The sequence below is a fragment of the Brassica napus genome, chromosome A3 (assembly GCF_020379485.1).
Source record: "Brassica napus cultivar Da-Ae chromosome A3, Da-Ae, whole genome shotgun sequence".
NCBI classification, from domain to species: Eukaryota; Viridiplantae; Streptophyta; class Magnoliopsida; order Brassicales; family Brassicaceae; genus Brassica; species Brassica napus.
The window spans coordinates 29,963,203-29,986,831 of record NC_063436.1 but is presented as its reverse complement, the minus strand read 5'-3'; the positions used below and the strand labels follow the sequence as shown (position 1 = coordinate 29,986,831).

The 23,629-nt window shown below is 33.8% G+C and overlaps 4 protein-coding genes, 1 long non-coding RNA gene and 1 pseudogene across 5 annotated transcripts; 3 read left to right on the top strand and 3 right to left on the bottom strand.

The window, feature by feature from the left end:
* Positions 1-247: 247 nt before the first annotated feature.
* On the bottom strand, positions 248-958 carry LOC106423307 (annotated as a pseudogene).
* A 499-nt stretch (positions 959-1,457) lies between these two features.
* Positions 1,458-9,859, top strand: LOC106423358 ((S)-coclaurine N-methyltransferase-like). The gene is made up of 7 exons (XM_013864133.3): positions 1,458-1,683; positions 3,096-3,429; positions 3,737-3,836; positions 5,981-6,091; positions 6,212-6,295; positions 6,371-6,429; positions 6,525-9,859. The coding sequence occupies exons 1-7, from the start codon at positions 1,497-1,499 to the stop codon at positions 6,715-6,717; spliced, it is 1,068 nt and encodes a 355-aa protein (XP_013719587.1). The 5' UTR covers positions 1,458-1,496; the 3' UTR covers positions 6,718-9,859.
* Positions 9,860-10,141: 282 nt separating this feature from the next.
* LOC106423294 (glutaredoxin-C6-like) lies at positions 10,142-10,974 on the top strand. Its single transcript, XM_013864078.3, has one exon. It carries the CDS (start codon positions 10,326-10,328, stop codon positions 10,749-10,751), a length of 426 nt encoding a protein of 141 aa, XP_013719532.1. The 5' UTR covers positions 10,142-10,325; the 3' UTR covers positions 10,752-10,974.
* Positions 10,975-13,705: 2,731 nt separating this feature from the next.
* Positions 13,706-16,110, bottom strand: LOC106423381 (UDP-sulfoquinovose synthase, chloroplastic). The gene is made up of 3 exons (XM_013864158.3): positions 15,854-16,110; positions 14,586-15,652; positions 13,706-14,263 (listed from the first exon to the last, which is right to left on the bottom strand). The coding sequence occupies exons 1-3, from the start codon at positions 15,987-15,989 to the stop codon at positions 13,862-13,864; spliced, it is 1,605 nt and encodes a 534-aa protein (XP_013719612.1). The 5' UTR covers positions 15,990-16,110; the 3' UTR covers positions 13,706-13,861.
* Positions 16,111-16,301: 191 nt separating this feature from the next.
* LOC125591597 lies at positions 16,302-16,801 on the top strand. Its single transcript, XR_007327680.1, has 2 exons — positions 16,302-16,475; positions 16,551-16,801. It is a non-coding gene; the product is annotated as an uncharacterized LOC125591597 (long non-coding RNA).
* A 244-nt stretch (positions 16,802-17,045) lies between these two features.
* Positions 17,046-18,429, bottom strand: LOC106423308 (calcineurin B-like protein 10). Its single transcript, XM_022717434.2, has 8 exons — positions 18,426-18,429; positions 18,217-18,341; positions 18,073-18,132; positions 17,877-17,985; positions 17,741-17,793; positions 17,577-17,657; positions 17,395-17,507; positions 17,046-17,317 (listed from the first exon to the last, which is right to left on the bottom strand). The coding sequence occupies exons 1-8, from the start codon at positions 18,427-18,429 to the stop codon at positions 17,263-17,265; spliced, it is 600 nt and encodes a 199-aa protein (XP_022573155.1). The 3' UTR covers positions 17,046-17,262.
* Between the last annotated feature and the right edge of the window lie 5,200 nt (positions 18,430-23,629).

The window sequence follows — 23,629 nt, the reverse complement described above, 5'->3', positions numbered from 1 at the left end:
TATTTTGTTTTCTTTTCTAAAAGATATTTAATTTGAAATAATGAAACATAATAGGGGGTGAACCCAAGAATAATTCTTAGGTTTATACTTTCTTAGTTTTGTTAATTAGGAAATAACTTAGTAAATGGTAGGCTAAAATATCCTAATCTATATTATAAGGAATGTACATTGAGTTTTGACTTTTTTTTTATTACTTATTGAAAACTTGGAAACCAAGACAAACCGGACATAATAATCTACGATAAATTCAACGTCTAAGAATTGGTTCTTTATTGTGATCATACAAAAAGAAAAGCTGGACACATACTTGTGATTATACACAAAGACGCGATTTTTTCGTACAATCTGAACATACATGTCATCATACACAAAAACGTGGTCAAGGTTGGAATAAAAGGAGAGGTTGCCTTACGTTTCTTGTGGGTAGCTCTATGGCCACCTAAAGCCTGAAAAGAAGAGAAGGTCCAGTCACATGTTCTGCACTGATAAACGTAGCTGTCAGCTTTACCATCACCGTTAGATGAAGAAGTCTCTAGGAACCTCATGCTGCTAAATTTATACGTGTTATTGTTGTTTGTTTCGTGGTTAGGTATCTTGAGCTGTGGAAGAGAGTGGCCTTGGGAAAGGAGGATCAAACAACTGGCTATGTCTAGATCTTCCTCGTCTTCTTCGGCTTTCAATGTTGTTGGGTTGTGACTTGTTGTTAGCAGACCAAGAGGCTGACGAAGATGAAGACGTGATCAGACCATCCTTCTTGTGGTTTTCCACATTATTGCCTAAGGCGTTTTCTTTGGAATAAGATAAGTGTATTCCTCTATGGCGTCGTGTGCGAGGCAAGAAACTATAGGAGGAGAGATAGAGAAAGGAACAGGTGATTGTGGACGTTGTTTGTCCACTTCCCTTTGAGGATCAGTGATTGCTCTTTTGAAGTTGCTATCAGCTCTTCGAACGCTTCCATCAAGATCAGAAAATAAAGGTTAACACAAGATAAGAGGATTTTTTGTTAGTGTTGATCGTGGATCTATAATTATCTTTACAACCGAGATTATATGATGTATTTGAAGCTGATTGAAAATAACTAAAAAACGTCGTTGAGAAAACTGTGTACATCGAAGATATATCAGAAGGAAAGTCATCAAGATTATTATTAAAATTCTGTTAAAGGAAAGTTATGTTTGCATTAAACTCGGTTTTTTTGTGAGAAACATTCTCTGAGTGACACGTGTGCGTTTTGGTAAATAAAAGCTTCTCATGAAGCCACGTCAGACACCTTGCCAATACCATTAAGGAAACTTTTAAAATTGCTTCTCCTTTAATATATAGGAGATAGATCCGTCATTTGGTAATACACGTAATTAACAATGCGTGTTGGGTTGAACCATTGAACTAAGAGTTAAAGCCGTGCCTATATATATAGACCTTGTTTCCAGTACACTCATTAAGATCGTAACGACTAAACGAAAAAAAAACTCAAGAGACGAGAGAAAGAGAGAGTAATGGAGAGGATTGTCGAGGTAGCTTATGGAGCATCCGTGAAAGCAGTTTTAACGTTGTTGGAGAAGAATCTGCTGCCGGATGTTGTCATAAGGCTACTAACGCGGCTGCTTCTCGCCGGTCGACTTCGTTCCGGTTACAAACCCACGGCGGAGCTGCAACTTTCTGATCTACTCCGTTTCGTTAACTGTAAGTGACGTAACTAATTCATCCTCTCGTATTTTTGGTTTTTAAGTTTTTAGAATTGTTTTTGAACAAATAATAACAATTTAGAATTGTTAATATAGAACATTAAGTCATTAACCAACAAAAAAAAAACTCTCCCTCCATTTCATAAGGAATGTCACTTTGGCATTTTCCACACAGATTAAGAAAATGATTGAAATGTATTAAAGTTCTTATTAATTACACATATTCAACCAATAGTATTTGAGATAAATAAAATTATTTATAAAATCAATGTATTTTAATTAACTTTAAGTTGAAAATTGCATTGGAATTTTAAAATGACATTGTTTTTGTAACAAAAAAAAATGATAAATGGACACTTAATATGAAACAAATGAATATAAATTTTGTATAAACAATAATAATAATTATAGATTTTGTTAATAATGAGTGACGGTCTTGTACGAACCGGTGTTTGGTGTCACACACAATTACGATATGAATATATACTTCTTAGGTTCCGAATGGCGACTACGGGTTGAGCGGTGTGGGACAAACGGTTTAATTGCGGTGCGGTTCTAACAGTTATAAAAATGTATAGATATAAGACATATAAAGATTTGTGTTACCTATTTAGTCTAAGATTTAGTTTCGTCCTTGACCCAAACTACTTTAATGGTCCACTGTACTTTGTTGTTGTGGGTAAGATTCTTGTTTGATCTGCGTTATGTGTAAATACTGAATACCAAGAAATTTCTTTTTAGATGAATCAAAAAGTTTTTTTTTCCTGAAAAAATTGTAAATCTTTATTGTTAGATATTGTTGTTGAGAGATCAGCGGACGCAAATATTTTTTCTTTGGTAAAACGGACACAAATCTTCTTCGTCTTTTACTCATATGCATGAATAAAAGTTACATATAATCAATAAATCTAACTTTAATCATGAGTTGTGAAGCAAAGTTCAAAAATATTAAAGAATTTTTAGATCTGTACAACTTTTTCTCTGATTTGGCTCTAACCACCACAGGACTCTGCCGTAAAGCGTATAATAGGCGAGTTCCGGCTTCTACGGCCGAGTTTTAAAACAAAGACTAAATGTATTTATTCTTGTATTTGTATTTTACCTTTTTAACAGTGATTAGAGAAAATAAAAGAAAAAGAGTTTTACTTGATTACATTACATAAAAGTAGAATAGTTCAACATCTGAAAAAGTCTTAATAAAACTTTTACATCTGAAAAGAAATAGAACATTTTCATTTTTTTCATAGTATACTTTTTTTGTAAAAGGTAAGCATAAAAATTAGATTAAATCCCAGTAAATTTCTTCTTTTGCATATTTGTTTGAAAAGAACACAATATTATATAAAACGTAAACAAACATTAGAGGCCATGTTACCATAATGATTCATGTATGATATATGTATATTTCAGCTATAAAAGAGATGCCTATAGCAATAAATACTGAGAAGCCGAAGACGCAACACTATGAATTACCAACCGCTTTCTTCGAACTTGTTCTTGGAAGAAACATGAAATACAGCTCATGTTATTTCCCAAAGGATTCAAGTTGCTTAGAAGAAGCAGAGGAAGCAATATTGGCTCTATATTGCGAAAGAGCTAAAGTGGAAGATGGACAAAGTGTTCTCGATGTCGGATGTGGCTGGGGATCTTTGTCTTTGTACATTGCCCGCAAGTATATCAATTGCAAGTTAACCGGTCTTTGCAACTCAAAAACACAGAAAGCATTTATCGATGACCAATGCAGGTAACTACTTCCAACCTATAAAGCTTCAAGTACTGTTATATAAGAAGACTATTCATAAATGGTTCATTTACTCTGTCATCAGGGGCGAAGCTAGGATTTATTACGACTGGGTGCAAAATAACAAATAAATGTAGTGTAGGGGGTATTGAACTCTGGTTCATTGGAAACTATGGATGCATCATTGCCAAATTAGCCACTTGCCTTGTATTTGTACAAGGTGAAAAGTTAAATATTTTAAATAGACTGGGTGCACGTGCACCCTTAGTCATCAACCTAGCTTCGCCCCTGTCTGTCATGTGTTTTAAAGGAAACTTGGCATTCAAAATGTCGAAATCATTGTTGGGGATAATAGCACTTTTGAGCATGAAGGGACATATGACCGAGTGTTCTCCATCGAAATGTTTGAGGTTAGGATATTTTTGAATCTAAGAGCATCATCATCACTTAGAAACTCAAATGAATCTCTTAAACTGTATATTTAAATATATAAAAGAAAATTATATTGAAATATCCAGCAAATGTGATATTGACCATTCAGCATATCCCTTTCTTATTATTTGAGGAGCATTAAAAATAAATAACCTTTAGTTCATGTGTTTATTACAAATGTGTCATTTCTTACGTGGCAACTCCACAAGCTCTCTCACCTATTCTATTTAAAACTCCTTTGTTAACTAGAGTAATTACACAACATGCCATTGCTCAAAACATTATAATTACCTTACTTTTCTCTACATTTGTCAAATATATACGTTGATACGTATTACATCAAACTTTATCATTTATTTCTTGTGTTAGTTACCTTAACCGAAGTTCTACGTATTACATCAAAGATTTTAAAATTATGTTAATTACCTTGACTGAAGTTTTTTCATTAATTTGTTTCAATACAAAAACATTACTGACATACGTAGTGGTCTAATTTTTTTATTCAAAATGAATATAGATGCGAAAAATTAATGTGCGATTATCAACCAAAGTTTGTTTTCTGAAAAATCCTAAAAAGTATTTGATGATCAATACGTGCTCAAGTGCTTGATTTTCTTAAAAATGCGAAAAAATATTTGTTCTCTTAAAAATATATCAAGAAAAAAAACTTTTTTTCTTAAAATAGTGAAACAAAAGAACCATGCATATGACATATACTTGCCCCGTTTCATTAAATTGTTAGATGATCCCCGCCTTGCGATTGTAGAAACTAAGGTACAATACGATTTTCTGGCATACACATATAAAAACTTACCTTAGGTGATCTATCGTAATTAAGATTTTAACGCCAACTTGCATAATGCAAATAATGGCGGAGCAAATTGCACATGATTCAAACGTTATTTGCAAGGACGAAATTGATTGATGATTGGGAAAAAGAAAACTTCTAATAACTTTGACATATTTTTAAATTACAAATTTGGTAAACTGATGGTAATAATACGTGATTTGCGAGGACTTGACTTTTGTATATAAGGAATGTAGATTAAGGTTCAAATTATTGTAATCAATTAATAATCGTGAACTTTCTTGAATTTGTTCAATTGCGATTGATAAAAGGAAGTTTGCATTAACTATTTACAATATTAAAGTAATTCTCTACTAAGATTGGAGCGCAAGTTACGTGTAATATTTGATTTAGTTACGACCATTATTTTGAATCCATATGACCACACAGCGATTCATTTTTAGTATAAATATACGACTTCTATAATTCAGAAAACTCACCACACATTTCTTCTCGACTTTGCTCATATCAAAACATTCTTCCAAGCAATTAAATGGTTGGCTTTAACTCTGTTTCCGATTAGAAACCATTGAAGACATTGTTTCTTTTATATTTTATTAGTCTATTGTTTATGTTTCGTTTTATTTTATATTTATAATTTATTTTATGCAAACAAATATACAATTTTTAAACAAAATTTTCGCAGCTTAATTTAGATTGAGATATTAAATTTTGTCTACCCTTTACTTTATAACATATAATATTTTTTGCTATGACTTTAACTTTTATTATATCTACAAATTAAAAGTGATAATATTTTAAAATCTATTTATTCCGCGCATGGCGCGGGTTATCACCTAGTGTCACATGTAAAACAAGTGTCTCACAATCTCTGGTACACGGTCTTCACAGTGTTTTCTTCTTTTCATTAGTTTCTATTTTTAATCTTATAAATCTTAGGTAAAGACTAAATTGGCAAGTGATTTAAAAGTGACGTAGGATTTTTCTACAGCCCAAATGATTTTTAAGGCATAAATATTTCTAATCATGCTTTCTAAATTTTTTTTTAAAGCTACCGATTTTTTTTATTATTTACTTTGGTTGTAGAAAATTTTATAGCAAAATTATTTACAGTCACAACTCACAACAAAAAAAATCTACAGCAAAAATTATTAAGTTACACTTGTTCCAATTAACCCTAATGAGCTTTATTCAATTTACTTCTATCTAAGTGAAATATCTAGCAATCTTTTTTATGTACGTTTGATTGAGCTGTGATTTCATCAAAGAGAACAAAAGTTATTAGCTTTGTTTTTCTATTTGGATTGTGAATAGCATATGAAAAACTATGGAGAGCTTCTGAAGAAAATTGGAAGCTGGATGAGGGAAGATAGTCTTCTGTTTGTTCACTATTTCTGCCATAAGACATTTGCTTACCATTTTGAGGTATACGTTATACATATAATGCAAACTCAATTGATTATCTTCTTGTTTAACTAGTTCTTTCACCATTTTTTTTTCTCTTGGCAATAATGCTATCTTTGGGATTATGCTGATTCACTATAGGATGTGCATGACGATGACTGGATCACAAGATACTTCTTTAGTGGAGGAACAATGCCATCGGCGAATCTTCTCCTCTATTTCCAAGTAAATATACATAACTTACCCTATTTGTCACACTTTGTTATCATCAGTCCAAACATATATCAATTTTATGTTCAGGACGATGTTTCGATTGTGGATCATTGGCTCCTAAACGGGAAGCATTATGCAAGGACCAGGTAAAAAACTTTAAAAATGTTTGTGATAGTAAGTAATTAGAAGACAATTTTATCTTGTGATGTTTGTTACTTTGATATATAATACAACTTTTCAGTGAGGAGTGGCTCAAAAGAATGGACAAGGAGATAGTTGCAATAAAGGAGATAATGGAAATGACTTATGGGAAAGAGGAGGCAGTGAAGTGGATGGTTTACTGGAGAACCTTCTTCATGGCAGTTGCTGAGCTTTTTGGATACAACAATGGAGAAGAGTGGATGATTTCACACTTCTTATTCAAGAAGAAATGATTATATCTTTCTTCTCCGAGTAATCAGTTTATGATTTATCTTTGAAGTTGTGTGGGTGAAATAAAGAATACACCATTCTCTTTCTACTTTCATTGATTGTCTTCATAAGTAATTTATTAGTTGCTTACTAAAAGTTGTTCAATGGATGTTAATCTGTTTCAAAGAGACTGTGTTATTGAGAAACATGAAGGGTCGAAGATGTGAATCTTGAATCTGTTATAAACTCTGTTTCCACACATTTGAAACTGAAGGTTGGATACAGGAACCGCAATGATGTGAATCTTGAAAAATACCCAAGAAGTGTTCTGCAAAAGCAATGCATCAGATATCTCGGACCAATGAGTTTTTTACCCTCAGAATCGGCCATACTAGTTAGCTAGCTTTACCTTCTTAATTACTCATTACTCGTGAACGTCTGTTCCTTTCAAACCTACAGATGGAGACAGAAGAATACGAAGTAATAGTGTAAGATGGGAGACTATTGTACAAACAGTGCATGACTCTGATCAGTTCAACACTTCAAAGTCGAGTTTGTACTTAGCACGACTAGAACCTGATACGTAACATAGGGAATAAAAATAAAGGTGGTTATCCAGTCGTGCTTTAAATTTATCACTGGAAATGTATATATGATTATGAATGCAAACACAATTTTACATGTTTCAATAATTAATTAATTTTATTTTGTTGATCTATACAATTATTTACGAAGTGATTTTGCTGATTTGTCATATTTCCCATGATTTTAGCTAATTTTACTTATTTGTCATATTCTTATTACTTATTAGATTAAATAATCAGTTTCTTAATTTAGATAATATAAATTTTTCAAACTTTCTAATTAATTCATTAATTTGAATAATATAAATATTTCGAAATTTCTAATTGGAATATGATTATAATTATTTTAACTTTCACGAGATTCTTATTAGTTTTTAGCATAAATCATTAATTTATTAATTTAAATGATATAAAACTATTTTAAATTTTCAAACTGGAATTACAATTATAATTATTTTACACAAGTTAAGACCAATTCTTATTTTCATATGATGTAAGATGTTTTAAAATTTTATAGTTTCATTTTTCTCATTCATTCTAAATTGTCTCGGTTATAGTTATTGACATATATATTTATGTATTTTTGATATTTGTTTTTTAGTTGGAATTCTATATTTTTTTCTTTCTTTGAGTTTGAAAGACTAGGAGCAAGTCAGTTTTTTTTACATGGAGTTTAGAATTATGAATTAAGTATTATGAATTACTTTTGTAGTTATTTTCCGTGTATGTTTAATTATTGTTTAATCTATAAGAAAAATATGTTTTGATATTAAGTTTAGAGAGTTGCAAATGTAATCATGTTATGAAACGGCTAAAATAGATATATTTTTAATTAATAATTAGATTTATCATTATATAATTAACCATAATTTAACTTTAATAATAAAACTATCATTATCTATTTTTTCTTTTATTAAAAGTAAACTTATGAAATATTAAGATAAGTCAATGTATATATATTGATCAAGTAAACCAATGAAATATTGTCATTTTCTCAATTCGTTTTAAGAAAAGAAGTTTTCTTCTAAATTATCATCGAATTTTAATTTTTATTTACTTTTTATTTATTTTGTTCTTGCTTGGATTTTGTGTGTTTTAGTATTTTTTGGTAATTTAATAAATGTTTCTGATTCAAAAATATAAAGTAGATTAAAAGAGACCAAAAATTCACATTCTTAATTTACTTTATTGTGTAGAATATTTGATATGTAATTATGTTCTTATAGTCTCATACTTTTATAGTTTTTTGTGTTAGGAAAACATAGACCGAAATAAAAATTGAAGAAAACTAAAATGATTAAGAATAAGTTATCCTCATGTTTAAATCATAATACATATATTAATAACTATTAGTAAAATGATTATGCGGGCAAAACAACTAGTTTTATATTATTGTATAACTAGTTTTACCTAATTTCCGGACATGACAATTAAGGATATCAATGTATAAAATAATTACTAAGGTTTCAAATATTTATAAACTGCACCACACCGCAATTTCTAGTAAAAAAATATATTTCTACGTATACCTACATATAGTTTATATAGTTTTTGTTACTATTACGACTGTAATATACCGCAAAAGCACTAACACTTCGTTCGAATCATTGACAAAGATTCGTTTTTATTTTATGGGAATATGGATGGAAATGGAATCTTACATATAGAATCTTAGGACTTAATGTTTTAGGTGAGATCAATATAAAAATACGTCATGATCCTGGTGGACAACTATAAAAAGACTATAAGAGATCACAACAAAGAAAATGGATCCACTTAAATATATAAACTAGTAGTATTAACTATTAAGTCTTAAAAATAACTATGGTCTTACGTGAGCACATGTGGCAGACACGAAAATGAAGACAACACCATCAACGGTGCTCGTATAAACCACATCTCTCTCTCTAGAGTCGATTTCAAATTGGGCTCCATTTCATCTATTTCCACACCACTATTGCTTGTCCTCTTCTTCAATTAGTAGTAGTACTTGCTCAGGAAATAGATCTATGTGTTGATCTCTATGTGAGTTGATTTAATTTGGATGACAAAATGGACCCGTTAATCTTTGCAATTGTTATCTTTACTAGTCATGGTTGTAACTTGTAAGAGATCATCTTATCAGGATTTCAACATGATGAAGATCCACTTGAAAACTAAAGTAGGGTAAAAGTTATGAAAACAACGTTGATGTTCGATATTAAGCATCTGATATCTTAAATTTGCGAGGTTTCTTGGAGACGGGATAGATCCAAACACTCTGTTATGACGGGATCGACGACAACAGAATCTCAACTTTATTTTTTTGTCCAATTTTTTTTATTTTTTTTTGGATTGGTCCAATTTTTTTATTTTTTTGCATAAACTAACATGAAAACATTATGCTTAATGCTTTGTCATAATAGCAAAAGTGTGAGCTTAAAGAATATGCAATATCTTAGTTGTACTGGACTTTTAAAAGTATAACTACTAATATACAGTTTAGAAGCTTCATTAACCAATCAACATATAAAACTTACAAAGCTAGCCAATACAATACAATACATATAAGGGGAGTACTCGTGTTCCTTGATACTAACCTGACTACGAAATAATATTATTGCGAATATAATTTGCATTCACCTTTTCCATTGAAAAGGTCAACATCGGCGATAAAATCTAGCGCGTGGATTTTGGAACTCCCATGCATTTAACTCCTCAGAATAAATAATTTGAAAATACATTAAAGAAACAGTCCAATGAGAAAAAGAAAAAGAAAATAAAAAACACACTGAGACAGTACTTTGTGATGTAAGCAACCACAAACACCACTCCCTTCTTCTCTTCTCTTATATTATTGGCTATTTTGTTCCCCCTAATTTTATTTATTTATTTATTATTTTCACTAATGATTCATTTTTGTTGGTTGAACCTCTTTGATTCTTTCTATATTTTTTTGGAATACTTTTTTTTTGGAACACCTTTTGATTCTTTCTATATATACAAATACAACCCACTTCTTCCTCATAGATTAATGCTCTCTGAGTTTTATCTCTCTCTAGTTGCCTATGATGCAAGAATTAAGCTTAGAATGTTTCTCCAACGACGTCGTTCGCTTAGACCTAACTCCTCCTTCCCAAACCTCACCTACTTCTCTCTCCATAGACGAAGAAGAATCATCGGAGGCTAAGATTCGACGGCTGATATCGGAGCATCCAGTGATCATCTTCAGCAGATCTTCTTGTTGCATGTCCCACGTCATGAAAAGACTCCTCACTACTATCGGAGTCGTCCCCACCGTCATCGAGCTCGATGATCACGAGGTTTCCTCTCTCCCCATGGCTCTTGAAGAAGAATTTTCCGGCGGCGTTCTTCCGTCTCCCGCGGTTTTCATTGGCCGTGAGTGTGTCGGTGGTATTGAGTCCCTCGTCGCGCTCCATCTAAGTGGTCACCTTGTCCCTAAGCTTGTCCAAGTTGGAGCTCTTTGGGTATGATTGTAATCTACTTCTTGTTTTTTTTTTGTCCACGTTTACTTCTTGCTTTTCAATAGTATTTGACAGTATCAAAAGCAGAATTTTAGGGTTTCTTTTTTCTGATTATCCTCCGATGATCAAAGTTATATACCCATGTTGAAAATGAATTATGAATAATAATTAAAGATGTGTAATTATAGTTTTATATAAGAATTAGTAAAAAAAAATCTTCTTTTTACCTTAATCAATCAACCTTATTTATCAAATCGGATTGATCAGAACTAATAAAATATGATTAGTTGCATAATGATTAAAGTTTATTTATTTCTCTATAATATCATGTTGATCAGAGTGGTAAAGTGAAATATGTTATGAAAGTGTTACTAGAAATGTACTGTGATTAGCATGCAATTATATTATATATGTTTCATCTATGCATATGATAGGATTAATGTTCGATCCCTGTTAAGTAGTTCATCTGAGTAGTAGTTATTTGGTCGAGAATGGACTACTTCCGAGTACCTTCTTCATCATGAATAATCTTTTTGGGTGATTATTCAGTTTTATGGTGATCATATGGATGCGTTGTCGATCTGAAAGTTAATTTTATTATTTATGTCAATATTCTAAAGAATAAAGTAGAGAACCACGTAAAGAAGATTCTACCATTATTTGTAAGGTCTCCGAGCTCCAGGCTTCAAGGAAATATTCCTCTTTATTAAAAATCAGATAGTTTCATTACTGTCTGCCTTGGTCTCATCTATCAAATAGTTGGTCGAGTTTATGCATTAAGTGGTTGAAGTTTGAATCAGATTTCCATCTCTTTACCTTCAAAATTTAAACATGTCTAGTTAGAAAAGGTATGTTGTGGAACTGTATAATACCTTTTTAATTATTCGACTATAAGTTGAAATTAATAAGAATTGGAAAATGGGAGACAAACTTTCAATAATTGAGGGGGGTTTTGACAGCGACGCTGGGCTTAAGTGGCATCTCTAAAAACAATTATTCAATTTCTTCTTCTTTGGAGTTGAGTAATTGGAATAAATGCTATATACTTCCATTATACCTGTAGGTTTTGTAGTAGGATTAGGAAAATAAGGTCAAACGTCCAAGTTCCACATTTCAAGGATCAGGATTGACCTATGCCGTATCAATGATAGATACTGATGTCAGATGATCACTGCTATTTTACCAAGAGCTTCGAATGGTGGTTGGTTTGAAATTGTAGTCTTTCTTTTTTATAGACACACGATAACCATACGAACATCTAATAAGATACTACAGTAATCATACATCGACGATAACCAAAAATTTTGACAAGACATCCATTAATTGATCGTAAGGGAGAAATGAGATGATATGAATAACTAAGCAATGGAACCTATCAAGTATCAACTTCACCTTAGCGCAATGGGAAACTATATTTTGGAGTCTGTAGTTGCAACCTGGCCTCCATCCATGAAACCTTTTTTTCTTCTGGCTAGCTCTCTTTGTTGTGCTCAGACTTTATCTAGCTTTCCATGTTATGAATGCATGAATTTACGAAAACCATTATTTTTGTTTTATTTTTCATGTTATTTTGTTTGGCTGTGTATAACGGTTTAATGATCTACACGCTGTTTCATATATTGTAAACACACACAAAATTCATTATAATAGTTTCTCATTTTAAATTACTGAATCCTAAATCATTCAAGTGCTCATTAGTGTAACTGTAATACTTAGGGTGTACCTGCATAGAGAACTAGAATTAAAAGATAGGCAAACAATAAACAAATTTTGATGCCCACAAATGTCTTTTGATCCAAAACTCATGCAAATGAAGTGTAAGCAAATAAATTTCACATCTAAAAATAAAAACAAAAAGTTACCGACCTATACAACTTGGTAGTTGTGGGAATAAGATTTTTGTGTGTGAGATCATGTGACATGTCTTCCAAATTAAGGTTATGCTTTTAATACACATATTTTAATTTGCAAGTTGATGAATACTGATGGCAACGATGACCTCATCAACCATAAACAACAATCTCTCCAACAAATGTTTAATGATATTATAATATTTAGAATAGTACAGTTACAAAAAAAAAAAAATTAGAATAGTATAATAAAATACAGGGAAATACTCAGTGCCTCCACACCAAAAGCATTTTCAGTTAAAGATGAATTGTGTAAACTATAGAGAATTATTTGCTCAATTATTGGATCGTTGTTGTACGTATTGCTATTCTTCTTATTTTAGAGATCAAGTCATATAAAATGCGTTAGAGGCCAATAAGCACAACATTAGAACAATATTTTTCACACAATTATCCCACAATTATACAATTTATGCTTTTTGCGTAAATCTGAAATATGATAGCATCTCATGCACTAAGAATTGATTAATTGTTTTCAAGACGTACAAGCACTTAATTGCGATTATATATTAAAATATGTTCTAAGAAAATATGTTCTGTTGATATGGTATTTTGTTTTTTTCGTCACATAAGAAGAAAAGGAGAAAGCGAATTTTTAAAGGAGAGACATTAGGGCTGAAACTATAATAATTAAATAAAAACAGTTTGATTCCTTCGAATTTGACAGCACAAGTTTCCTTCATATTTGGAAAATGGATGACACTAAAATACATCTACGATGTCGATGACCCCACCAACACTATTCTCAACCAAAAAATATTTACTAGTAGTATTTTATGAACTTAACTAAATGATTGATCCAAGATATACGTCTACTATAAATTTAAAAAAAAAAATTCTACAATTTTACCTGTCTAAATTTTTTGAGAATGTTTTCTCCTTAATCATAATCCGAATGTCTCCGATGCGCATTGAGCGAAAGCTCGTAAAGTTTTAAAATAAACAAAATATGAGATGGTTTTATGTTATGTGAAATTTTTAATTGTTCAGTATAAACTTATATTTACTCATTACACAACCCGCTACATTTGGTTCTTTTATGTAGTTTTCAAAGACTATAAAACATTTCGATCTCAAAATAAAAACCTGCACAATATGTAAGGACAAACTACTTGAGCACAAATAAAGTTTTGAAGGATAACAAACAACACAACTCTCGCATATAATCTAATAATCTCCCTTCAGTGTACTAACAATAAACTGGACTCCTTAGGGGTTCATGGACTTAGTCTTGACACCAATCTTCTTCCAAGAAACACTAGGCATGATCTGCTTTTTGTCCACACGATCCCTAAACTGAACAGCAAAGTTGAGCAACGAATCAAGAAGTGACTCAGAGAGATAATGAGGCTCAAGTCCAAGTTCCATCAGCTTTGTGTGCTTTGCGTTGTAGTAATGCTCTTCCGCCTCCACTCTCGGGTTAGGCACTGTCATCTTTGTCACGTCCAGACCAAGCTTTAAACCCGCTTTAGTCACCAGCGACGCCAGCTCGTTGACTGAGAACTGTTCTGTGAACTGGTTGAATACCCTGAACTCACCCGCCTTTGCAGGGTTCGCTATAGCTAGCTCAACACATTGGACCGTGTCTCTTATATCAAGGTAGCCTCTTGTCTACAAAGAGGAAACAAACTGAATAAACCAATGTTCAAAAAATCGCTAGACCGTGTTTAGACGTCTTATAAATATTTAATGTTTAGGTGGACACCTAGATAGAATTTTTAAATGCATAGACTTTTTTTTTAAATTCGGTTTTAAATTTTTTTCGTTCAAATCCAATTTGCTTGACTAGGCCATTGCCCAAACCAATTTTTTTGAATGCGTAGACCAATTTTTAAAAAAAATCGGTTTGGAAAAATTGTTTCATTCAGACCAAAAGCGGGCGCCTAGACCAATCTTTAGAACACTAATAAGACAGACAAAAAAAGTAATTTACCTGGCCACCTTTACCATAAACCGTAAGTGGGTGACCAACAGCAGCTTGAACACAGAACCGGTTAAGAGCAGTACCAAACACAGCATCATAATCCAACCGGTTCCTCAGCTCCTCATGCATCTCAGTCTCATCAGTCTTCACACCATAAACAACTCCTTGGTTAAGATCAGTAGCTCTGATCCCCCACGCCTTGCAAGTAAAAGCAATGTTGTGCGAGTCGTGAACCTTGCTAAGATGATAAAAGGAGCTAGCCTGCTTCGGATACGGCAGCGTATCAGTCCTCCCATTATGCGTTATCGTTATATACCCTTCCTCGATATCGATATTCGGAGTCCCATACTCTCCCATCGTCCCAAGCTTCACGAGATGACACTCTTCTCGAAACTCTTTGATCGCAAAGAGGACGTTGAGAGTGCCTATGACATTGTTGTGCTGCGTGAACACGGCTCTGGAACGGTCTATCATAGAGTAAGGAGCAGAGCGTTGTTCACCGAAGTGGACAACGGAGTCAGGCTCAAAGGAGTTGAAAGAGTCAGCTAAGAACTCGAAGTCGCAGATGTCTCCAATGTATAGGTCAATTGTCTTCCCTGTCAAGGCCTTCCAACGGCTGATACGGTCGTGGATCGACGCTATGGGAGTTAATGACTCGAGACCAAGCTGGTGGTCGAAGAGGCGTCTGACGAGGTTGTCGACGATGGCGACTTCGTAGTTCTTTTTGGATAAGTGGAGAGCAGTGGCCCAGCCGCAGTAACCGTCTCCGCCGATGACCATGACGCGTTTGGGTTTGGAGGGTGAGTTGTTGTTGTTGGTGGAGGTTTCGGGTGGTGCTTGTTGGCTTGTAGCGGTTGCTAGGAAGACGCAGCTTCTTCTTCTTTTAGGTTTCTTCTCATGGAAGAGAAGTCCTTTGAGAGAGGAAGAGTTTGAAAGGGGTTGGGGGTTGACGAAGGTTTGGTTTAAACCAAACGGTTTAACCGAGTTCTTGCTGCTGCTTAGGGAGATAGCTAGAGGGCATGAAGCTGAGAGTAGATGCGCCATTTTGTTCTTGATTCTATAGAAAACACATTCACCTGCAAGACAAAAAGTAGCCAAGATTTAGGACAATTTGGTCAGAAGAACAGAACATACCTAGGACAAGTGAAGATTCTGTCTGATTTCACTATTTTTCTTAAAAATTTAAATAGAAAAAAGAATAATCTAGAGATTTATCTATCTTCTTACACATCGCAAAAACCAGTAAGAATACAGAAGAGTAAGATAGGAGTGCTTACACTTGAAGTGAGGGGTTAGGAACTTGTTCAGACGAGAAGAAGCTTGAAGGCTTTCGAAGTGAGGGCCTTTCCTTGTGATTGTTATCTCTCTTCTCGTGGAGCTGATGAGAGATGAAGCCATTGGATGCCTCAGCATATTCTTATTTATTCCATCCCAAATTTTTTTATCTTCTTAACCGAAATGCTTTAGCCGATGAAATTGAAAAAATCTAAGTTTGGGTTAAAAAATCACAAAACCGATCTAACCAACTGGACATTCAACTCCAGCAAGGCTAGCCCAGAAAGAAAAGCCCAATGGTGTTCTCAAGGTAATCTAAAAGAAAAAGAAACACTCATCTTATCCCCAATGGTGTTCTTCATGAAGTTGAGTTTCATACATTGAGGGGTTGTTTGTTTGTGTGTGTTCTCAGGGAGACACATGGACAAAGCTGTTGAATTTTTTAGCCTTCCAGCTCAGAATCAATTAGCGGTAAGTGGAATAATCCAAATCCGTTATATATTAGTACTTAAGTCTCTTTCATATTTTCGATAAGAAATATTTTCTTCAATACAATCTGTATTAAAGAGACTAGCTGCTTTCCCTGCCCCGTAGCTCGCTTCTCCAAGTCCTAGCCAGTTACAGGTACTACAAATAATTCAAGATTTTGATAGGGACATTAGTTTTTTTATTAATTCAAAAATATGATTTGTGTGACAGATGAATGAAATGTGAAGCAGGGTGTGTGGACAATGTGTATGGAGACAGGAGACTGGTGTCCACTCTCCTCCCTGAGGAAGAACAAGTCGCAGCTGCAGTATCAGCTTGATTTACATTCATGTCTTATGTGTCCCCTTTCTCGCTTTTCTCTTCTCTGTTTTTATTAGTACACTCTCTAGCTCTTACTTCCATAGCTGTAACATTTCCATTAGAATGTTGTGAATCACACCATCATTCGTTTCCTTTGTTAATATTTTGTTGGATACATCACAGTATATACATTCCACACATGACAAAAACATAAATTACTAAATTAAAAAAAAAATTGGGTTATTGACAACAATATAGATTTCTTTTTATTTATTAAGAAACTCAAGTAAACGGTAGTCAAACAGTCTGTTTCAGCCAAGCTTTAAATTGGCCAAAGTATTTTGGTTATATACATTATATAGATTTATTTATAACAATAAAAATGTCTCTCTCAATGATTGTAAATAAGACTTTTCATAATATTCCTTTTTATCCTTTCCAATCTTTCAACTCTGAATCACTGATCCATGTATGACAAAGATTAGATAGAAAAAAAATCATTTATTTACTTACAGTGGAACAGTCTACAATGTGTGCATCAAAGGAGATCAGCAACCTCACATTTACAACTGTTTTTATATACGTAAAAATCAAGAAGGAAGAGGTAACCGGTGTTGTTGTTTTAGTCTTCAACCTCAGTGTTGAATATAAAGCTTGGGAATACTGTCATCACATCCCTTCAAAGTTCAAAACAGGTATGTTAATAATTTAGATTGAAGAGTTAAATCTAACAAAAGAGAAGGAGATTTGGTACTTAAGATAAGGAAGAGTCATGTTCTTCAACAAGGTGGGATGCTTAAGCACATACACTTTCCATTCTTCTTTGCTTATTTTACCATCTTCATCAGAATCTGCATCAGCAAATGTCTAGCAAGTACCAAATTAGAGTCAATAACTAATCTGCTAATTAACTAAGATTCCAACAAATACACTCACTTTATCAATAATCATGGTCAGAAGTTCATCAGACATAATCATTTCAGATTCCATAAGAATAGCAGCCACCATCTGATGCACCTAAACATTAACAACATCAACTTGCTATTAAGCTCAAAGCCTCAAACACAGTTTCAACTTGCAATGGTAGATTGATTGTTTACCTCTTCTCGCTCAATAAATCCGGTTTGTCTTAGATCATAAAGCCTAAACGCAACAACCACAGATCCGAAACATATACTTGAGACGGTATATTATTAATAGTAGGACATTGAATAGTTATGGTGCTATGATTCTTACAGTCGATCTTCTCCTCGATTGGTGCGTAGGGATGAAACACACTCAAGGCATGGATGAATTCTTCAAACTCTATAACCCCATTCTTCTTTTCATCGAACAAATAAAAAACCTAACCAAAACATTCATCTCAAAAAAGGTCCAAGAAACAATCGAAAAAAGTATCCAGTCTCTCTAAACAACACACACACACTCTCACCCTATCAAGAAATAGGTTCTCGCCATGTGGAGCTTGGAAAAGCGCAAGCTGAAGCTCTTCCTACAACCAAAGGAATGTCAATATCCTTATAATCATCTAGAAAATCGATCAACTTAGAAAATATTTGCTTTGAAAAGAACATACCTTGTGAATCAACCCGTCGTCAATAATTGAACAACTAAGTTTCTTGAATAACTCATACAATGCTTCAACCTCGTTGACTGAAACTGCAAACAAATTCAAAACCAAAAGGTTAAAACTTTGGGTCACTTAAAACTTTTGAGGTCCCAAACAGAGAAACTTGAAAACTCCATTAATAAAAAGAAGAAACCCCCACATGGAGAATTGATAACTCATAATCTTAATAGTATTTAACATCTTATTTAGTTCATTTAATCATTCTAGATTGCATTTAGGTCTTAATATTGCATTTACATGCATAATTGCATAAATAGGGGCTAAAGTGCACACTTGAGAAGTTTGGGACGAAATTCAAGGATTAAAATGCACATTTTGGAGTTTTGGGTCCAATTTGATGTTAAAAAGAAGGCAGGGACCAAAGCTGCAAATTCAGAACTCTCGGTTGGGTTAAATTGTAACATTAAAATGTTTGGGGCTGAATCAAGAGGATGTTTCTGCAATTTCAATAGTTTTGGGTAAAGTCGTAATTATCCAAAAGGCGAAGGGCAAGATGTGCAAAAACTCCAAAATCCACCATTGTTGCACGATCTTCTTCCTCCGTGACGAGCAGACTGAAGCGACGGCGATTCCGGAGCCTCCATGGCGGATCCTGGCGAGGAAGAAGGAGTTCGTGGTGGTTCGTGGCGAAGTGAGACGAGCCGCGACGGAGAGAGATTGGGACACGGCTCGGGAACTCAGCGGGCTCGGACGCGAGTTCAAAGGAGCGAGGTGTTGTGGTTGCTGTATCTCGGACGCACCTTGGAGCGGACCTGCAACGCGGGATGAAGAAGCCGCGCGCACTTGGACAAACTCGATGTCAACATCACAGTGGGGTGCAAAGGCCGCTCGGAGAAGACAAAGACGCAATCCCAATTTGTTGACCGGTTTAATCCGGTTTGACCGGGTTTAGTTTAATTAAACCAGCACGACTTGTACACCTCTATAAATAGATTTAGACTCAAAAACTCTAGTTTTATCTCATTTTCTCTCGAGATTTTATCTAAACTTGTAAAAGTTTGAATCTTTCTATAATCTAAGTATTTCATCTTATATTTGTGTTTCTCTTACTCATTAACAAGATTAGCCTTGATCCTTACATGGGTTTAAGGTTTCTCATGGAGATTATTGAGTAGACACATTTTGGATTCATGGGTTAAGATAAATTAGGGTAATTAAGTGTAAATCTAGGGTGTTTTATCGTAGATCCTTCTTATTCCTTGCTTGTTGAGTGATCTCAATGCTATTTTAGAGTTGGCCTTTTTAAGATAGATCTCTAGGTATTTCATGCCCAAGAAGTGTTTGATGAAATGCATGAATCAACTCTTCAAGGCTTTTAGTTTGCTTTGCCAAAGAGATTTGATGTCAAAGGTGCTAGGATTGCTATTATATTTGTTCTCCATGATTGCTCTAGTAATATTCAACCAAAGAGATTTGATGCGTGAGTTATTTTAGCAAATGAGCTTCCATCTTGAGAAAGAGTTTGCTTAGTGTTGTGTCTTGGCATAAGGCTGATGGATTGATTAAAAGTTGCCACTTTAGATTGAACCTTGATCACGTTATATCAATTATCCTTACCCATGAATCCATCCTTAGCACTTGATTGAGTTCTTGCACTTATTTCTTGATTGGATTTGAGATCACCTTGTTTATATTTCTAGGATCTTAGCTTGTTACAAATCATCCATCTTCTTGTTTGCTTAGATTAAGAAAGCTTGTGTATTCTTGGTGTTATAGATCACTAGTTCCTTGTGGATTCGATCCTAAAATGCTACAGTGACATACCATTCGATTGTGGTATTGTTGGCACATTAAGTTAATTGGTGTGTGTTTAAACGCTTAATCAAGAATCAAGGGCAAGAAGAGACAGATTCGCCTGCTGACATATCTGAGGCGAACAGCGGCTGCGGCAATCGAAGCATTGTCCAACGGTGGAGAAAAGGAAATCAAAAATGGCGAAGAGAGGTATAAAGACGGCGCAGAGTTGCTCTCCTACGGTAAGAGAGCTTGATCTCTGCTTTTTGTTAAACCAAAGGAAGAAGACGCAAAGCATTACGAATCCAAGTTAAGGGAGAAAAAAGGAGAAAATCAAAAACAAATGTATTTTCCGAGAAATTTACAGAGGAAACTCCCGGCAAGTCCATGATTCAGTTGTTGAGTCCTTCCTCCTCTTCTTCCTTCTTTGCTATTAGAAGACGGTGTTGAGATCACATCACCAGTCTCGAACTCCTTTTAAATTTGAGGTTACAGAACCAAAAACGAAAGCTCTTTCGATTTTTCCGTCACGTCATCCAAATTATGCAGATCCAATTAAGTAAGCTAAGGTGTTTCGTCTTAGATCGGTCCTTTTGTTTTCAGTTCAGCTGTTTTGTCTTTGCGTCTTTTTGTTTTTGCGTGGTCCCGACGACATTTGTAATTTTTGTTTATGTTGTGTCATGAGTGTCGTTTTTTTGGGCTTTATATCACTTTATGGGCTTTAGACTCCATTATGGGCTCGAGTTCTGTTTTATGGGTTTTGGACTCCAGTATTGTATATTTGTATTCAACTCCAGTATCTCATCCTTGTATTCTAATTTTGTATTTTATTCAATAGAAAAACTGTTGAAATTTGTTTAAATCCATGTCCAACTCTATATTGTCCGATTAGTACAATATTGTCCACTTTGGCCTTTAGGCAAATCCGCATGGTTTTAATTTTGGTTTCCATTCCAAAAGAACTTGTACTAATAGAGTTGAACATCTCTTTATATATTAGACTTTTCTTTGTCTAATTTCCAATGTGGGACTTAACTTGTTATCTCACATTTTCTCCCTCAAGATAAGGACCACACTCATCTCCTATGTTTCCTTCGGCGAATTATCTTCGGTACCACCTTGTACCAGTAATCGCAGGGCTTCCTTTGAGAATGTTTCTCCCACTACATCACATCACAGGTTCCATGATCTTATGTATGTTTCTGCCAAACCTCGCTATGATACCAATTGTTAGGATTTATTTAAATCCATGTCCAACTCTATATTGTCCGATTAGTACAATATTATCCACTTTGGGCTTTAGGCAAGCCCACATAGTTTTACTTTTGGTTTCCATTCCAAAAGACCTCGTACTAATAGAGTTGAACATCTCTTTATATATTAGACTTTTCTTTGTCTAAGTTCCAATGTGAGACTTAACTTGTTATCTCACAAAAACTAATAGATCTAGACAACATAGAATAACATAGTTTCAGATATGCATATCTATTATAGCTAGGACTAGTAGAGTTAATCATTCTTAACTGGTGACATCGATGGCCACGAACGAGCATATTTATAGGAGCTTCTCAAATTCGTTACCATAGAGGATGGTAGTGTCGTTTTAATGTCAGATAGTAGGACGAATGGTAAAAAATACATAAATGCTTGGATAAATGTGGACTAAAGGAGATGATTTAAGGCGTTAAAGGAGGAGGTGATATCGTAATCGTCAAAATGGTTTCACTCTCCAGTTTACTGAATACGGAAGATGAAGCTAAATCCTAATAACGAATGAGCCTACTGTGTCACTGTAGAAAGAGCCCATACATAATCAAAATGAGCAAATTCGCCCAATAGCCATCATGAAACCGAGAAAACATTTTCTATGAGGACATGTGTCAAAATTTGGAATAGGCTATGCTGAGGTGGCACTCTAAAGAGATAGATACAACTTCATGTGATAGCAGTTGTATTTACAAGAAGGTCCAAACTTTTTTTTCGTAAAAAAAAAAGATCTAAACTTTTCGCTTTTCGCAAAGATTCTCCATGACGGGAGGTGGAGGTGAACACATTCAACCTTCAAGAAGACGAAGATGTCGACCAAGCAATGCGATAAATGTTGCAAAGCTCTCGGCACGATTGATTTACGTAAGCTCAAATGGTGTCTGTTTATAATAGACATTGCCCAACACCTTTGCAAGAGGGACTCGACGCTGCAAGATTCAGTGATAATTATCACTGAATATCATGAACAACGAGCGCCGTCGTAACTGTGTACCCGGCCCAAGAAGAGAAGGCAACCAGATAAAATTTACCGAAGCCGAGTTGCCCGCGCTGAATGGTAACGAACGGCTGTGTCTGAAACAAGAGCTTCATATATTCAACGAGTGGTGTTCTTTTCATATGGCTTCAAAGTCATGTCAGCTTCTGTCTAAACATGAACCTAGAAAATTTTGGTCTTGAAAGTTAGATGTGTTGGAAATCTTTTATATGTTGTTATATAATTGCTTTTACTTTCCAAAAAAATGGAAAGAAAATGGCTGGCTACTCTTTTTCAACATATATAGCCTCTACATAGAAATTAATTAGTAGATTTTACATCGTTCTAATTAAGTGGTCATTCCTTGTGCATTAGTCAAGTAAGATCATGTTTGAAGCTTGATAAAACATAATTAAGATTTTGATGAAAATTGGCAATAATTCAAGGGAACAAATTCTGATACTCCCAACATACAAAACATGGCTCCATTTTCATCCAAGGACGCATAACCTTATAATCAGCAGCAATAACAGCAATATCCAACATGAATAAAAGCGTTTTAATCCAGATTCATAACAAGCTATAATCATATTCAATGTTTTGAAACCCGACCCGTACCAGCGATTGAACATGTTTACCCTGTATGTAATCTGGTTTCGGTTTTAGAAAAAAAAACTGTTATTTAAAAAACTCGGTAAAACCACCAAAAAAATCGTTAAACCCCAGAACTAGACTTCTGGTTGAACCAGTGGTTGGACCAATAAGTAACTTTTAATATTTTTTCTAAAAAAAATCACTTACATTACTAGAATATGTTTTTTTTTGAACAACATTACTAGAATATGTTTTATATTCTAAATTAAGAAGTTAAGTTTTTAGTTTTTTTTTTCAAAAATAAAAATATCATATGATCATTTGGATTATGAATCTATTAATAAAACTAGTTGATGTGAGTTGGCATTAGTTTAATTTTGTTATCGATAATTTATTACAATTTATGTTTTACTTTTAGCATATTTTGGATTTTGGATTTTACTTTTAATTTTATTATTCACATTAGATTTTTTGAATACTTATATATTTTAAGTCTCGATATATTTTATTCTAAAAATATTTTTCTCATCAAAAGCCAGTTAAAATAATCTTAATAAAAATGATTTGAATCTAACAAAATTTAAAATAAACAAACACACGTCAAATAAGTTAATCTATTTTTCTTTCAAAAAATGATATTTCATGTGATTGAATTTGATACAATTTTAATGTGTTGCAATACATTGTTATACTGCTGACATATCTGAGGCGAACAGCGATGGCAATCGTAGCATTGTCCAACGGTGGAGAAGAGGAAGTCAAAAATGGAAAAGAGAGGTACAAAACCGC

Excerpts from the sequence above, each read along its gene's own strand:
- LOC106423381 (XM_013864158.3), bottom strand. The coding sequence starts at position 15,989 with ATGCTGAGGCATCCAATGGCTTCATCTCTCATCAGCTCCACGAGAAGA. Across the intron at positions 15,653-15,853 it reads CCTAACCCCTCACTTCAAGT|GTGAATGTGTTTTCTATAGA; the intron begins GTAAGCACTCCT and ends TTTGTCTTGCAG. Across the intron at positions 14,264-14,585 it reads TTTATGGTAAAGGTGGCCAG|ACAAGAGGCTACCTTGATAT; the intron begins GTAAATTACTTT and ends TCCTCTTTGTAG.
- LOC106423308 (XM_022717434.2), bottom strand. Across the intron at positions 17,986-18,072 it reads AGAACCTATTTCTTGATAGG|GTTTTTTATTTGTTCGATGA; the intron begins GTGAGAGTGTGT and ends TGTTTTGGTTAG. Across the intron at positions 17,318-17,394 it reads ATGACTCTTCCTTATCTTAA|GGATGTGATGACAGTATTCC; the intron begins GTACCAAATCTC and ends TGAACTTTGAAG.
- LOC106423358 (XM_013864133.3), top strand. The coding sequence starts at position 1,497 with ATGGAGAGGATTGTCGAGGTAGCTTATGGAGCATCCGTGAAAGCAGTT. Across the intron at positions 1,684-3,095 it reads TCTACTCCGTTTCGTTAACT|CTATAAAAGAGATGCCTATA; the intron begins GTAAGTGACGTA and ends TGTATATTTCAG. Across the intron at positions 6,296-6,370 it reads ATCTTCTCCTCTATTTCCAA|GACGATGTTTCGATTGTGGA; the intron begins GTAAATATACAT and ends TTTTATGTTCAG.
- LOC106423294 (XM_013864078.3), top strand. The coding sequence starts at position 10,326 with ATGATGCAAGAATTAAGCTTAGAATGTTTCTCCAACGACGTCGTTCGC.